The sequence below is a fragment of the Neomonachus schauinslandi genome, chromosome 1 (assembly GCF_002201575.2).
Source record: "Neomonachus schauinslandi chromosome 1, ASM220157v2, whole genome shotgun sequence".
NCBI lineage: Eukaryota > Metazoa > Chordata > Mammalia > Carnivora > Phocidae > Neomonachus > Neomonachus schauinslandi.
In genome coordinates this window covers 147,428,640-147,446,232 of record NC_058403.1, presented here as the reverse complement: position 1 = coordinate 147,446,232, position 17,593 = coordinate 147,428,640, and the positions used below count along the sequence as shown (strand labels likewise).

The following is a 17,593-nucleotide window of genomic DNA, read 5'->3' as shown; positions in this document are numbered from 1 at the left end:
AAATGCATAATGATGTGTATCCACTATTACAGTTTCATACAAAATAGTTTCACCACCCTAAAAATGTCCCGTGTTCCACCTTTTCACCCTCCTCCCCCTGAACCCCTGGAAACCATTTACCTTTTTTTACTGTCTCTATAGTTTTGCCTTTTCCAGAATGTCAGATAGTTGGAATCAGATGGGCTTCATTCACTTAGCAATATACGCATAAAGTGTCTTTGTGTGTGTGTGTGTGTGTGTGTGTGGCTTGATAGTTCTTTTTTTAAATCACTGAATAATATTCCGTTGTGTACATTACCACAGCTTGTTTATCCATTCCTTGACCGAAGGACATCTTGGTTGCTTTCAATTTGGGGCAATTATGAATAAAGCTGCTATAAATATTCACGCTCAGGGGTTTGTATGGATATGTTTTCAACTCATTTGGGTAAATACTCAGGAGCATGATTCCTGAAGTATACGGTAAGCCTATTCTAGCTTTATAAAAAATTGCCAATCTTCTTTCAAAAAAAAAATTGCCAAACTGTCTTCCAAAGTGGCGGTACAATTTTGCATTCCCACCAGCGGTAAATGAGAGTTCCTCTTGCCCTACATCCTCTCCAGCATTTGGTGTTGTCAGTGTTTTGGACTTTAACCATTCTAATAATTATGTAGTGGTATCTCTCTGTTGTTTTAATTTACAATTCCCTAATGACATAAGGTGTTTAGCATATTTTCATATGCTCATTTGCCATCTGTACGTGTTTTTTGGGTGAGATCATTTTTTTTTTTAACTTTTTAAATAACTGTGGGATGGTAGATCCACCCCTATTCTGCCACTCACCGCAAATAGATAAGATACCTCCCTCCAGAGGAGCTCTTGCTCACTGGGCTGCGCGCACAGAGGGCAGGTTCTGAAAAGAAGGAATTAGCAACACTGAAATCTCCAGAACAAAGGCTCTAATTAAGGTATGTATTAATGAGTGTCCTTGGGGAAGAAGGATAGAAGTAGGGAGGGACACTTTTATGTCCCTGGGAAAAAAGCAAAGGGAAGGCAAATATTTCAGAAGTCTGGCAGAAGAGGTGAATTTTTTTTTTTTTATCTTTGCATGTCCTGAGTCCACAAACCTGCAGATGTCTTAGTGGCTGTCCATGGCTCTGACTGAGGGAGGCAAGCCATGCCATTTTCTCTGCAGGATGCTAGGAGGGAGTCAAAGCTCCTATAAGAGTGGGAAGAAAATACTTCTTATCACCAGGCATCTTTGTGCTGGTTACAAGGCTTCTATCAGACAAACCGTTACTCAGCTACAAGATAGTCTAGGACTTGAAAGTCAGGTGGCCTAACTTCTAAAAGACTGGAGTGTTTTTCTTCTACCCACAAAATAGCTAAATATGGAAGAGGAAAAAGCATTTTGAGTAGATGTAGTTTTGAGTCCAGGCTCTATGGCCTCCCTCTCTGTAACTTTAGTCAGTGGACTGATGGTCTCTGAGAGTCAGATACAACCCTAACTCCAGAAACAGGAGGTATGAGGGCCTGCTTCACAGGGATTCAAGAGAAATGAATGAAAGAATGCATCTAAAACACCTTGTCCACTGTAATAAATGATGGACATTCTTAATACTTCACATAGATTTTACTGATGAGAGAGCATGGGGGAAGAATGGATTGGGGTTTAGCAGGAAGATCTGGGGAAGGAATAAGTTGAGGACTTCCCCTTATTCTAGGTTATTAGGAGAGCCGAATAGAAGGAAGGCAAACAGAAAATTATTTTTTTTTAAACAACTGTTAGACAAGTGGGAAGGAAGATGTAGGAGGAGAGACTATTATTTTGAGAGATACTAGCTACAAAAAAAAAAAAAAGACCCACCTCCATACTTCAGAAACTATGTTTTTAAACCCACTTTGGGTACATACTTAAATAAAATTAATATCTTTAAAAATGGCTAATTTGCTAGGCATTTCAAAATATAGAAAGAAAGGTGGCTTAGTGGACAGGGGTGTCTGAATGTTCAGAAGCCAAACACCTTGGAAAAATAATGTCCAAATTGAAAGCATCTTGAATGTGAATATCAATCTGAGAATTATCATGTTGTAATTGTTGAGTCTTCCCTCACATAAATATAGCATATGTTTCCTTTTTAATCGTGTCCTCTTTGATGACCTTCAACAAAGTTTCATAATATTTTACATAACTGAGCTGCTGTTTTTATCACATTTGTTTTTAGAAATCTTAGCAATTTTTGTTGCTAGTATGATTGGGATCGTTTTTTTTTTCTATTGCATTTTTAAAATAGTTATTTATGGTGCTTATAAAAGCAGTGAAAAGAATGAACTGAACTCTTTAGAAGAGTGTGGCTGTATTTCTAAAACAACAGTGCGGGGAGAAGAAAAGTAAGATACAAAATGAGAGACATGACAACCATTTGTGTGAGTCAAAAGTGAGCACAAAACAATATTATATATTATTTAGGGGTACACTGAAGTATGTAAAAGGACAGGGGAAACTTTGGAATGAACCATACGAGACTGGTTTCAGTAGTTGCTTCCGGGGTCTGGGAATCGGTTGTGTAGTTAAAGAGAGCTCTGGCTTCAGCTGTATTGCATTAGAAAGGCAGGAAGAGAGGGAAAGAAAGAAAAAAGAACTAAAAGCAAATCTGACAATATGTTAGCAATTGCTAATTCTGGGTCGTGGAACGATAGGTATTTAAATTGTCTTCATAAATTTTGGCTTTTCTTATGCCACCCAATCCCCCCTGTATTGGTCAGCTGGGGCAGTTTTCAATTTTTAAAACATGTTAATAGACCTTATTGTTTAGAGAAGCTTTAGGTTTACAGGAAATTTGGATGGAAAATACAGTTTCCATATGCTCCTTCCCCCACCCCTGGACTCCTTCATCTGTTTTGGCTGCCATAGCAATATACCACAGGCCGGGTGGCTCAAATGGCAGAAATGTATTTTCTCACGGTTCTGGAGGCTACAAGTCTAAGGTCAAGATGCTGATATATTGGGTTCCTGATAAGTGCCCCTTCCTGGCTTGCAGACAGTCACCTTCTCAATTTGACCCCCTAGGACCTTTTCTCTGGGCATGTACTGAGAGAGAGAGAGAGGTCTTTGGTATCTCTTCCTCTCCTTATAAGGACACCAGTCCAATCAGATCAGGACCTCACCCTTACAACATCATTTAACCTCAATTACCTCCTGAAGCTCTATTGCCAAATACCATCACAATAGGAATTGGGGCTTCAATATATGGGCACACAATTGTCTTTAACATCCTGCCCTCTGGCTTCCCAAAATTCATGTCCTCAAGTACAAAGTACATGCACTCCATTTCAACAGCTCCCAAAGTCTTAACCCATTCCAGCATCAATTCTAGATCCAAAGTTTCACCTGGGTATCATCGAAATCAGGTATGAGTGAGACCTGAGGTATGATTCATCCTGAGGCTGAACTCCTCTCCAGCTGTGAGCCTGTGAAACCAGACAAGTTACGCGCTTCGAAAATACAGCGGTGGGACAGGCATAGGACAGACATTCCCATTCCGCAGGGAACAAATCAGAAAGCACGGAGGGGTGGTGGGTCTCTGGCAAGCCCCAAAGCTAGCAAGGCAAATTCAATTAGGTTGTAAGTCTCAAGAATAATCTTCGGGGCACCTGGGTGGCTCAGTCGGTTAAGCGTCTGCCTTCGGCTCAGGTCATGATCCCAGGGTCCTGGGATCGAGCCCCGCATCGGGCTCCCTGCTCAGCGGGGAGTCTGCTTCTCCCCTCTCCCACTCCCCCTGCTTGTGTTCCCTCTCTCGCTGTGTTCCCTCTCTCGCGGTGTCTCTCTCTCTCTCACAGCTTCTCTCGCTGTGTCTCTCTCTATCAAATAAATAAATAAAATCTTTAAAAAAAAGAAGAAAAGAATCTTCTTTGTCTGGGTGCTCTGCCCTCCGGCCCCACTAGGTGGCAGCGTCACCTGAGGACCCCAGGCTGGGGCGGGGGGGGGGGGGGCCCGCCCCCAGGGCACCGAGCGGGTGGGCCTCGTCCTGCCAAAGGGGAGGAAACAGTCTTACCCCTCGCACCTGTACGCACAGCGCTAGCCCTGATGATTTCTGTATCTTCAGGGTCATTCCTCCGTTTTCTTGAAGGATAAAATGTACTCGCAGGCATATGGCTCTATTGTCCCATCCTATAGAATCCTAGAAGTCCAAACGCGTTGGTTTATTTTGTCCCGTCTCTGCAGCTTTGGACCAAACCGGCAGCGTCTCTCCCCCTAGCTTCTGTTGAAACGGCTGATGAACTCCATGGGTGCCCTCTGTGTGGAGTGGTCCTCCAGCCACACCTTAGGCGTGCTCTCCAGAGACACTTCCTCATTTCTGTGGTACGGACAGACTTCCAAATCTTCGAGTTCGGATTCCTCTTTGTGTTAACGACTCCTTCAACTTACCTCTCTCCTCTAGCATTTTACGATAATCGGCACAGAGAAGCCAGGCTGCCTCTTAACCTTGGTTTAGGAATACCCCAGACAAATACCCAATCTTCCTCAAAACACCAGAACACAATTCAGCCAAGTTCTCTGCCATTTATAGCAAGGATCCGATTCCTCCACTTCCAATAACATGTTCTTCATTTCTGCCTGAGACCTCACCTTTAACATTCATATTTCCACCCCCGTTCTGTTCACAATGATACCCGTAATCTCTCAGATGATGGAAGCTCTCTCTCCAGCCTCCTCTCTTCTTCCGGAGCGCTCAGCATAATCACCTTTACCATCCACATTGCCACCAACAGGCAACCTCAGCTTTTTCTAGCGTGCGCCTCAGAATCCTTCCGCCTCCACCCATTAGCAGCTTCCAAAGCCACTTAGGTATTTGTTACAGTAGCACCCACTTCTCAGTATCATAATCTGTACCAGTCAGCTCAGGCTGCCATACCAAAGTGCCCCGGACTGGTGGCTTAAACAACAGAAATTAATTTTGTCACGGTCCTGGAAGCTAGAGGTCCAAGATCAGGGTGCCAACAGGGCCGGTTTCTGGTAAGACCTCTGTTCCTGGCTTGCAACCCTCCCTCTTCTTGCTGTGTCCTCACTGGTCTTTTCCCTGTGCGTGCAGAGAGAGAAAGAGAGAGAGAGAGCTTGCATGCTCGTGTGACTCTTCTTCTTATAAGGACACCAGGCCTATGGATTGGGGCCCCACCCTTATGATATATTTAACTGTAATTACCTCCTTCCTGGCTCATCTCCAAATATAGTGACCTAGGTGGTGTCTTGGCCAGTTTGGGCTGCTATCCCAGAATAACGGAGACTGGGTGGTTTATAAGCAACAGAAATGTAATTCTCGCCATTCTAGAGGCTGGGAAGCTAGCAGGCTTGCAGAGCCTGCTAGCAGGCTCTGATGAGAACCCTCTTCCAGGTTGCAGACCACTGACTTCTCCTTATAACCTCACATGGCTGAGAGCCGAGAGAAGAAGCAAGCTCTCCTGTGATTCTTATAAGGGCACTCATCCCATTCATGAGGGCTCTACCCTCATGACCTCATTTAACTCAATTACTTCCCAAAGAACCCACTGCTTAATATCATCACAAGGTGGGGTAGGGCTTTAACATATGAATTTTGAGGGGTGCCTGGGTGGCTCAGTCATTAGGCAGCTGCCTTTGGCTCAGGTCATGGTCCCGGGGTCCTGGGATCGATCCCCGCATTGGGCTCCCTGCTCAGTGGGAGGCCTGCTTCTCCCTCTCCCACTCCTCCTGCTTGTGGTCCTTCTTCTGCTATCTCTCTCTCCATCAAAACAAATAAATAAAATGTTTTTTTTAAAAACATATGAATTTTGGGGCGCCTGGGTGGCTCAGTTGGTTAAGCGACTGCCTTCGGCTCAGGTCATGATCCTGGAGTGCCGGGATCGAGTCCCGCATCGGGCTCCCTGCTCAGCGGGGAGTCTGCTTCTCCCTCTCCCGCTCCCCCCCTCTTGTGCTCTTTCTCTCCCTCACTCTCTCTCTCAAATAAATAGGTGAAATCTTTAAAAAAAAAAAAAACATGAATTTTGGGAGGACACAAATGTTCAGTCTGTAACAGGGCTTTAGGGCTTCAAAATATGAATGAGGTGAGGGGAGGCAGTTAGAATTCAGTCTACATTTTTAAATAAAAATATTTTTAAGGAATGAATCTCTCTTAGGTGCCTCTCTGACCTGGTCCTTCTGCCTTGATGGATTATACACTGGAGCCCAATGTGACCACAGTAACCGACTACTACTATCCTGATGTCATCGCAAGCCCCTGTGATGGGGAACTCATCCAAAGAGATAGCAAGTTGCTTCTTGCTGTCTTTTACTGTGTCTTGTTTGTATTTGGTCTTCTGGGAAACAGCCTTGTCATCCTTGTCCTTGTCGCCTGTAAGAAGCTGAGGAGCATCACCGACATATACCTCTTAAACCTGGCCCTGTCTGACTTGCTTTTTGTCTTCTCCTTCCCCTTCCAAACCTACTATCAGCTGGACCAGTGGGTGTTTGGGACTGTAATGTGCAAGGTGGTCTCTGGTTTTTATTACATTGGCTTCTTCAGCAGCATGTTCTTTATCACCCTCATGAGTGTGGACAGGTACCTGGCAATCGTCCATGCTGTCTACGCCATGAAAGTGAGGACAGCCAGGATGGGCACAGCCCTCAGTCTGGCCGTGTGGCTGATTGCCATCATGGCCACCAGCCCATTACTAGTACTGTACCAAGTGGTCTCTGAAGATGGCATTCTACAGTGTTATTCATCTTACAATCAACAGACTCTGAAGTGGAAGATCTTCATCCACTTTGAAATGAATATCTTAGGTCTGTTGATCCCATTCACCATCCTTATGTTCTGCTACATTAGCATCCTGCACCAGCTGAAGAGTTGCCAAAATCACAACAAGACCAAGGCCATCAAGTTGGTGCTCATTGTGGTGATTGCATCTTTACTCTTCTGGGTCCCGTTCAATGTGGTCCTCTTCCTCACATCTCTGCTCAACATGAACATCTTGGATGGATGTGTCCTGAGCCAGCGGCTGATTTATGCCACCCATGTCACAGAAACCATTTCCTTCACTCACTGCTGTGTGAACCCTGTGATCTATGCTTTCATGGGTGAGAAGTTCAAGAAACACCTCTCAGAAATATTCCGGAAGATTTCCAGTCATATTCTCTTCTTCATAGGAAGACAAATACCTAGGGAGGGCTGGGAAAGATCCCCCTCCTCCTGTCAGAACCCCTCCCGTTCCTCCAGCATAGACTACATTTTGTGACAAGGTGCTTCTTTTAGGAGACAAAAATGATTTACACTGGAGTCTGAGGCTACATGAAGGGATACTCTTAGAAATGTGGTTACAGACACAAGGCATATTTCATGATAGTTAATGAACTCTGACTATTGCAAATTAATCTTCTCAACTTTCAAAGATTTTGTTACCTTTTTCTGGAAATAGTCTATATATCTCACTATTAAGTATAATGTTAGCTTTGGGATTTGTTTTTTAGTTTTTGTAGTCTCTTTATCATATATCAATTTAAATTTTACCAAATGCTTTTTCACATCTATTAAGGTGATCATATAGCTTTCCTCTATTATTCTGTTAATTTGGTGAACTACATTGTCTGATTTTCTTATTTTAAATCAACCTGTATTTTCCCTGGAAAAAAATGACCTCTTGTTCACGATCATTTTAATAAATAATTGGATTCTCAGAATTTTCATATCTGTGTTCATGAGAACTATTGCCCTGTAATTTTCCTTTTAAAATGTCCTGGTGAAACATGCAGGGATGTCCACTATCACCACTGCTCTTCAACATAGTACTAGAAGTCCTGGCCTCAGCAATCAGACAACAAAAAGAAAAAAAGGCATCCGAATCGGCAAAGAAGTCAAACTCTCATTCTTTGCGGATGATATGATACTTTATGTGGAACACCCAAGAGAAATCACCCCAAAATTGCTAGAACTCATACAGGAATTCAGCAGTGTGGCAGGATATAAAATCAATGTACAGAAATCAGTTGCAACAACGTGGATGGAACTAGAGGGTATTATGCTAAGTGAAATAAGGCAATCAGAGAAGGACAATTATCATATGATCTCACTCATATTTGGAATTTAAGAAACAAAACAGAGGATCATAGGGGAAGAGAGGAAAAAATAAAACAAGACGAATTCAGAGAGGGAAACAAACCATAAGAGACTCTTAATCATAGGAAACAAACTGAGGGTTCCTGGAGGGGAGGAGGGTGAGGGGATGGGGTAACTGGGTGATGGACATTAAGGAGGGCACATGATGTAATGAGCACTAGGTATTATATAAGACTCATGAATCACTAACCTCTACCTCTGAAACTAATAATACATTAAATGTTAATTAATTGGGGACACCTGTGTGGCTCAGTTGGTTAAGCATCTGCCTTTAGCTCAGGTCATGATCCCGGGGTCCTGGGATTGAGTCCCACATCGGGCTCTTTGCTCAGCAGGGAGTCTGCTTCTCCCTCTGCTTGCAGCTCCCTTTGCTTGTGTTCTCTCTCTGTGACAAATAAATAAATAAAATCTTTTTAAAAATGTTAATTAATTGAATTTAAATAAAAATTAAATAAAATTATATAATAAAATAAAATGTCCTGGTCAGATCTGCAATAACATGGATGAACCAGATGTATTACGCTAAGTGAATAAGTCAGAGACAGAAAAACAGATATCATGCAATTTCACTTGTATGTGGAATTTAAGAAACAGAACAAATGAACAAAAAAAAAAGAGAGAAACAAAAACCAGATTCTTAAATACGGAGAATGAACTGGTGGTTGCCAGAGGGGGGATGGGTGAACTAGAGGATTAAGAGGTACAAACCTCCAGTGTTAAAATAAACCAGTCAGGGAGAAGAAAAGCACAGCATAGGAAATACAGTCAGTAATGTTTTTTGGTGACAGATGGTGGTGACTACACTTACTGTGTATGATCACTGAGAAATATACAGAATTGTTGAATCACTATATTGTATACCTGAAACTAATATAATATTGTATGTTAATTACATTAAAAAAAATGTCCTGGTCAGATGTGATCTCCAAAAATGTGTTGGAAAGTATTCCTTTTGCCACTACTCTCTGAAAGAGTTTGTGCAAAATATTGGGTGTTACTTCCCCCATAAAAGTTTGGTAAAATCCATTAGTGAAGCCATCTGGGATTTCTCTGTAGCAAGATTTCCAATTATGCATTCAGTTTCTTTGGCAGATAAAGATTATTCAGATTTTCTGTCTTGGCTTGTCTCAGTGTTGGAAAGTTGTGATTTTAAAGGCATTTCCCCAGTTTAAGTTGTCAAATTAGCATAAAGTTGTTCCTAATATCTTCTTATAGCATTTTTATGAGAATGTGAAGTAATGTCCTTTTCATTCCTAATTCACACCAAATCATTGGTGATTTGTATTTTCTCTCTTTTTTGTTCCTGATCAATCTAATGAGGTTTTACGAATTTTATTAATCTTTTCAAAAAAACAGCTTTTGGCTTTGTTGATTTTATGTTTTTGTCTTTACACTGATTTCTGCTCTTATTTTTTTAAGATTTATTTATTTATTTGAGAGAGAGAGAACGAGTGGGGGAGTCCTGAGGGAGAGGAAGAGAGAGAAATCAAGCAGACTCCCCACTGAGTGTGGAGCCTGAGGGGCTCCCCGCACCCCACCAGGGCTGGACCTCACAACCCTGAGATCATGACCTGAGCCAAAAGGAAGAGTTTGGATGCTTAACTGACTGAGCCACCCAGGTGCCCCTGCTCTTATCTTTATCTTACCTGCTTTCCTTAGGTTTAATTTCTATTTTATTCTAGCTTCTTGAAATGGAATCTTAGATTACTGATTACCAACCTTTGTTCATTTTTGAAAGATGTCTTTAGAGCTACAAAATTTCCTCCAGCGTTGCTTATATTGCATCCCATACATCTTCATACAATTGATTTTCATTGATTTCCAATTTAAATTATTTTCTATTTTCCACTGTGAATTCTTTTTTTTTTTTTAAAAGATTTTTATTTATTTATTTATTTGTCAGAGAGAGAGGACAAGCAGGGGGAGTGGCAGAGGGAGAAGCAGGCTCCCCACTGAGCAAGGAGCCCAATATGGGACTCGATCCCAGGACCCTGGGATCATGGCCGGAGCCGAAGGCAGACGCTTAACCGACTGAGCCACCCAGGCATCCCATCCACTGTGAATTCTTTGTATCATGAGTTGTTCAAAAATGAATTTAAAATTTCCAAACATTTGGGAGGTGGGGGGGCGCCTGGGTAGCTCATTCGGTTAAGTGTCTGCCTTTGGCTCAGGTCATGATCCTGGAGTCCCAGGGTCCAGCCCCATATTGGGCTCCATGCTCAGTGGGGAATCTGCTTCTCCCTTTCCCTCCACCCCTCCCCCGATCCTTCTCTTTCTCTCTTGCTCACTCTCTCTTTCTCTCTCAAATAAATAAATAAAATCTTTTTAAAAAAATTTCCAAACATTTGGGGATTTCTTTATGATTTACTTTCTAGTTCAACTCCACCGCTCTCAGAGAATATATATGTGTGCATTTGGTTTTTTGAAATTTACTGAGAATTGTTTTATGACCCCAAATACGGTTTATTATGGTAAATGTTCCATGTACACGTGAAAAGAATGGGTGTATTGAGTGGTTGTTGGAGCTGTTTAATCAGATTGCTCTTTATTCTTGCTGATTTTTGCTGTTTGCTTATTCTATGAGTCACTGCAAATAGTATATTAAAATCTTGAACTGTGATTATGAGTTTGTCTATTTTTCATTTTAATCCCATTAAATTTTGCTGTATATATCTTGAAACTATGTTATTAGGTACATGCAAATATAAGATTTGTATATCTTTCTATTGAATTGACTCTTATCATTTTTTTAAGTTTATTTATTTATTTATTTGTAATCTCTACACCCAACATGGAGCTCAAACTCATGATTTCAATCAAGAGTCCCATGCTCCTTGGACTGAGCCAGCCAGGTGCCCGACTCTTTCATCATTATTAAATGTTTCTTTTCCTCCAACAATACTCCTTGTCTGAAAGTTTGCAAAGGTCAGTATTAATATAGCCACACCAGCTTTCTCTGGATTAGTGTGTGTGTATTGTGTTTCTCTATACTCTTCTACTTCAAAACATTTTCTTATGCTTAGTTTCTCTCCTATAAACAGAATTTAGTTGGGGCTTTTTTTTTTTCTTTTTGCACAGACAGGGTTTCATTACCATGAAGATACATAATATGTATAAAATCTAAAAATCACCTTTAGATAGACTATTCTGCTGGATCCCATTATATAGTATACAAAAGGTTGATTTCTGATTTCAGAACAATTTTTTCTTTTCTTTTCCAAGTTAACAATATAATTTCAATAACAGATGATACATTCTGCAAAATTGACACACATTATATTGACCATATTGTAAATAAATGCCTGGAGGGCAGCCTACTCAGTTTAGGAAAGCATCCAAACAGCTTTATCTTGAAATGTTTAAATAGGTGCTTAGGATTCACACACCACTCCTCCAAAAAGTGTAACTCCTGAAAAACATGAGAAGGTTGCTTCTTTCTCCTGCTTTAGACACAAACTGACTTTATTCTGACTCCTGTGAGCTCCATTATTGTGTTAGGTCACTAATAACAAAAGACAAACTCCTCATTCTGAATGTCCAGACACTGAAATTCCAGTTAAATTTATAACCATGTAGCAATTTCCTGATAATCTGTGTCTTGGTCGAATTTTCATTATAAGTCATCTCGGTGCTTGGTAGATCCTCTTTTCTTAGAGTAATTTCTTACACTGATGCAAGTAAGTGTGATATGTGCTTAATTAATAGTTGTTGCATGAATAAAGGAATGTGCCCCTGAAACAAGACAGGGTTAAGAACTAGGGTGAGGTAGGTACACAGGACTTGTACCTGGCTCTCAGGCTAATGCAAGCCACACCAGAGAGGTGGGAAATGCTCTGGGGCACAGAGCATCTTTGAGGAAAATGCCCACACATAAGCAAAGTTTTGCCAACAGTTCTGCATTATTCAGAGCCCCCCTCTAGCCCAGGTTAGGCACTCCTGATAGAGAGGTTCAAACTTATCAGGGACAGCTTTAACAATCCTAGCAAGGTCTGCCTCTTTAAGAAACTGCACAGAGCACCAACCTGAAAGTCACATCCATGACCCACACACCATCTTGTCCATGAGTTCTTTATAAAGCTCCATCATGGTGGGGCTCCAGGCAGCACTGGGATGGGGAATAATCCTTATACTGGACTGCAAGTGGCTGCTGGAAATCTGAAAAGTCCAAAAGAGGTGGCAGACTACACCTGATACTATCCTGATTTGACTCATTAATTCATGCACATATATAATACATGGGCCTGTTTTCTGCAGGCAGAGCAAGTACCAATGTCCAGAGGTGAGAGGGAGCATGTCAGGTTCCCAGAACTGCAGAAGCAGAAATGTTTAATGGTAGGGAAGGGAGGCCAGAGAGCAAGTCAGAGAGAAAGCCTGGGGCCTCACCTGCCATGTTAAAGAATTCGGGCTTTATCCAGAAGAGTTATGGAAAAGAGAACAAAATGGTCAGATTTGCATGTTGGAAGGATCCCCACTTGCACATGGGGACTTGTAGTCTAGTTAAGCCTCAGTGACCCTGTGGTACAAAATTCAAAGACACCAGTCTTTTCCCTGCCACTTCCTTGCCCTGCTCCCCCATGTCATCCAGGCTTTACTTCTGAGACGGTTCACCTTGGTTGGCCATCTGGCTTATCATGCCTCCTTACTGGTATGCCTCGCATTACAACTGGAGGCTCAACCTGAGACTCCTTTTTCTGGCAGACAGAGGAGAGGACCAGATGTAGGTGGCCAGCCCTCCTCCCAGGAATGCTGGATAACCCATCACATGGCAACACCTTCTTGTACCTTCTACCTGGTTATTGTTCATATTCACTGGTGTCAATCAGTCCTTCCTGTTCTTGGACAGTTTCTACTTTTTTCTGGCTTGTTTATTGGCTTACTCACAGTTTCCTTTATATGCTCTTCCTCACCTACACAGATGGAAAGAAATATAGATTCTCATTTATAGGACAGACAGACCCATAAGGGGGGAAAAAGCCTAGGAATGATCTCTAATCCTCACTGCCTTCCTTCTGGGGGCTCTTTTGCCAGCAAGTAGATGATAGATCAGCATTTGAATGCAGTCTCCATAACTTCTTCCCATTAGTACACTGTATTTCCTGCTGCTTGTCCCTTAACTGCACTGAGCATCAGTTTTCAAGTCTGTAAAATGAGAGTAACACCATTAGTCGGGTATCCTACTGTCCCAGAGGCCAGGAGCCACAACCTGCGGGGGACTAGGCTCTTGCTCCCTCTAGTGGTCAGTTTGAGCTGCGCTCCTGAATGGGTGAAGGAAGGAGACCTGTGGAAAGGAAGGGCAAGAAGCTCAGAAGTGGCGTTGAAGGGACAGGAGGAGGCAGTTGGAAGACTTCTGATTTTATATGCCTAACCCGTCATGAGAATTTCTGCTTTGAGATGCTCGGCAACAATGCAGGTGTTCGACGAGTGTTTGGAGGCTTCACCCTTGAACTCTAATTAAGTCGTCTAAACCTTCCCCATGTCCCTTGGAGATAATACTGTACAGGAAAATCTTACCTAAATTTCAGACCTTGGTAATGAGAGGAGGGGCATATTTGCTTATTTTACAGACAGGATTTTCACCTGGCAAAACTCAGCGCATTTCAGATTCGTATTTGTCATTCAGTTGATAGAAACCTTGGCATCCCAAATCCATGGGCAGTCCACTCCTCACACTGCTAACGTCTTCTCCCCGGAAGCTGCTCTTCTCCCTCAGAGGAGTGCGGGGCTATTCCAGGAGGTGCAGGTGGGAAGCTAGGGCAGTGGGGTTGCCTGAGGGCCTTCCTCAGGGGCAGGGTTTTTTTGCCTTGGAGACCTGCACCGCCTGAATTGTCAGTTGCCAGCCTGAGGTCCCCTCCCCTACCCGACTCTTCTCTTTAGTCCAAATGACAGAAGACACCCATCTCCTTCTCTGGATCACAGAGATGGAGAGCCTTGGCTTTGAATATGTCATTTTCTACAGTGAGTCAGAGAAGAAGTGTGTCTGCTAGTTCTAGCCTGGGCCCCTCCTGGAGGGGCCATCTGGGTGAGGCTGGAGGAACAGCTAAGCTGACAGCTCAGATGGGCTTTCTCTTGGCCCCAGGCTCACTGGTGAGTCTGAGGCTGCTGTGAGCAGGTTCTTGGTTACTGTCCCACTGAGGAGCATCAGCATGCTCATTTTACTGGCTCCCTGGAGAAGGGCGGCTCCACGGGGCCCTCACTGAGGGGCCCCTCCCTGTTTAGGGATTTCTTCCCTGATCCTCAAGCCTCCTAAATGGCCATGGAACACACAGTGGATGTTAAACATGATAAGGGAGAAAATTATGCCTTTTCAGTGCGAGTACACACCTGACCCTGTATAGGGAGCTTCGGTTATGTAAATTGCTCACAAAAATTCTTAGAAGGAGACATTCCTTTTTCCTATCTTACAGATGAAGACACAGATGCCCCCAGTGGTTATGTGACTGAGGTCACGTGGCTAGAAATGTGGGATCCATAGTCGGGTCTCTATCGCTGCGCCATTCTGGTTCCACCAGAACTAACCCAGGAAGGAACGCAAGATTCAGCAAAATTTGAGGTTGAGGCTGGTGGTGGGGTGAAGGGCTTCTTCGGCCACTTTGAATAGCTCATCCCCTTCTAAGCAGGTGCAGCTTGTTTCAGACAACACTGCTTGTCTTCCCCTGGCATGGGTTTTCTCTGGCTTCTCTGCTCTACCCTGAGGGAGGTAAGAATCTGATGCTGGATGACAGGAGATCTTCAGCATTTTGCCTCAGCAGCACCTAGCTGTGCCAAGTGAAATCCCAGCTGACTATTTCTCCCCTCATCTGGCCCTGCAGGATTATCCACGGTGGTGCACTGGGCACCCTGATAGACACCACGTTTTTCGTGCTGGCATACGACAGTACCAATGCAGTCTTTACAGGGACTGTGAGCATCACCTTCAAGAGGTCTGTTTCCTTGGGGCACCTGGGTGGCTCAGTTGGTTAAGAGGCGGACTCTTGATTTCATCTCAGGTCATGATCGTGAGATGGAGCCCCACCTCAGGCTCATGCTGGGTGGAGAGCCTGCTTAAGATTCTCTCCCTCTGCCCCTCCCCACCCCTTCTCTCTCTCTCTCTGTCTCTCTCTCTCTCGCACTTTCTCTATTAAAAAAAAAAAAAAAAGAGAGGTCTGTTTCCTTGCCTGTGTCCACGTTAGGTGTGAGCTGCTGTGGGGTTATTCCATGTGTTATCATGGAAAATAAGGGCTCATGCAGCAATTGCTTTTGCTTTTCTTGTGGACCAAACTTAGATGTTCCTTTTTTATTCAAGGACAAGGTAACAATCTTGAAGATGGGTTTTATGTTCAAACGTAAACATAAGCTACATGGGATGCTGATGAGCTATTTTTGGCCACCTCTGATTTAGGGAAACACCAACCAGTGTGCTTGTAAATATCTAAGTCGGTCTACAAAAAATTACTGGGCCCCTAGTGAAATGATCATTCCTTACATTTGATTCATCTCTTACTTAACACTTACGTGTACATTACTTCATTTGGTCTTTACCGTAATCCTGGGAGGTAGGTACTTTTATCTCCAATTTGAGAAATGGGGAAGCTGAGGTGAATGCACAGCTAGCAGGTGACAAAGTCAAGATCGGATGCAGGCCTCGCTGCCTGCTCCCAAGGGCCACTTTCTTTGCATGCTAGCACTCTGCCTCCGTGGGCTCCCAAGGAGGGGAAACCAGGTGCATTGGTCAGAGTTCTCCAGAGAAATATATATATATATGCTTATATACATACATATACAATATCATATTAATATATTAATCAATATAGCTAGTATATAATATTAATATATTTATAGCTAGATCTTAGATTTATTTCAAGGAATTGGCTTTTGCAATTGTGAGGATTGGCAAACCCAAAATCCACAGGGCAGGCCATCAGACTGGGAACTTCTGGGAAAAACTAAAGCTGCAGTCCTGAGGCAGAATTCCTTCTTGCTCAGGGAAGCCTCAGTTTTGTTCTTAAGGCCTTCCAGATGGTTAGGTTAGGCCCACTTAGATTATTGAAGATAATCTCCTTTGCTTATAGTGTACTGATTGTAGATGTTAATCACATCTACAAAATACCTTTCCAGCAACTCCTAGATTAGTACTGATTGAATAACTGGGGATTGGGGCACCTGGGTGGCTTAGTCAGTTAAACCTCTGCCTTCAGATTAGGTCATGATGCCCCTGCTGAGTGGGGAACCTGCTTCTCTCTCTCTTTCTGCCCCTCCCCCTGCTCGTGTGTGCTCTCTCTCTCTCATTCTGTGCTTTCTCAAATAAATAAATAAAATATTTTTAAAAAATGAATAACTGGGGATTATCACCTAGTCAAGTTGACCCATAAAACTCAGCATCTCACAAGGAATACTTGTTTACTGATAGGGCCATTCTGCTGAAGATGAAGACAGCTTGCCATGCGTGGCTAGAGCTACTTGGTAGTAGATGGACTTCTGCAAGTGGGTCCTGTTCACCCCTGTGGGCAATTCAAGCTGGTCAGGAGCTGGGAGAAAACATGTGCTCTGTAAACTTTGTAAACTTTTAGCCAAAATGTAGTATATGTTTCCTCACTGGGAAGATGACAGGAAAACTCGAGGAGCTTGATCGTTGCAGGAGATAGGGAAATGGTTAGTCACAATGCTGATAGAGAGGTTTGTGGCTTCTATGTGATGATTAAACACAAAATGCCACATGGCCTGGGTTTGCTTCGCAGCTGCTTTCTTTCATTGATCCTGATATCTTGGCCATTGGAGTAGAATCCCAGTACCCCCACTCTGCAGGGGCATCCCCCCGCCCCCCCGCACACCTACCCACCATAGAGTCTTCCGCCGCTTTCTCGGAGACCAGCCCATGAATAGCTCTACTTCACTGCTCTCTCTCATGGTCCAGTCATCGCCGGCTCAGTGGTGAGGCTGGAGGCAAAGGTCACTGGCACAGAAGGAAGTAAGGTATCTCATCTCTCTCTTGCAAAGCCCGAAACAGCGACAGGACTGTCCTCTTTGCTGAAGCTTCTGGTAAAGGCATTAGAATTTTTTTTCCTTCTGGTTGTGCCCATCCTTGAGACCAGACACAGAGGGTGACTTTCCTCCATTGCTGAGGGCAGTGTGCGCCCTTGGAGACTCTTAAGACTGCTCTTTCAGACTGTGTTTGGGGTCAAGGGGATGTTTAAATGGAGAGGAGCTCCTATTAGTTACACAGTGGAGCCCGTTATAACATATCCATTCACCTCTCTGGGAGGCCACTAGTCTTTTTTTTTTTTTTTTAAAGATTTTATTTATTTATTTGACAGAGAGAGACACAGCGAGAGAGGGAACACAAGCAGGGGGAGTGGGAGAGGGAGAAGCAGGCTTCCTGCCGAGCAGGGAGCCCGATGCGGGGCTTGATTCCAGGACCCTGGGACCATGACCTGAGCCGAAGGCAGACGCTTAACGACTGAGCCACCCAGGCGCCCCGAGGCCACTAGTCTTAAAGAGGCTCATGCAG

The 17,593-nt window shown here is 43.4% G+C and overlaps 1 protein-coding gene across 1 annotated transcript; it reads left to right on the top strand.

Annotated features, from left to right (window-relative positions):
* Window positions 1-895: 895 nt before the first annotated feature.
* On the top strand, window positions 896-7,231 carry CCR8 (C-C motif chemokine receptor 8). Its single transcript, XM_021705856.1, has 2 exons — window positions 896-948; window positions 6,134-7,231. Exon 2 carries the CDS (start codon window positions 6,164-6,166, stop codon window positions 7,229-7,231), a length of 1,068 nt encoding a protein of 355 aa, XP_021561531.1. The 5' UTR covers window positions 896-948; window positions 6,134-6,163.
* The last annotated feature ends 10,362 nt before the right edge of the window (window positions 7,232-17,593 follow it).

Coding starts and splice junctions, on each gene's coding strand:
- CCR8 (XM_021705856.1), top strand. CDS start 6,164: ATGGATTATACACTGGAGCCCAATGTGACCACAGTAACCGACTACTAC.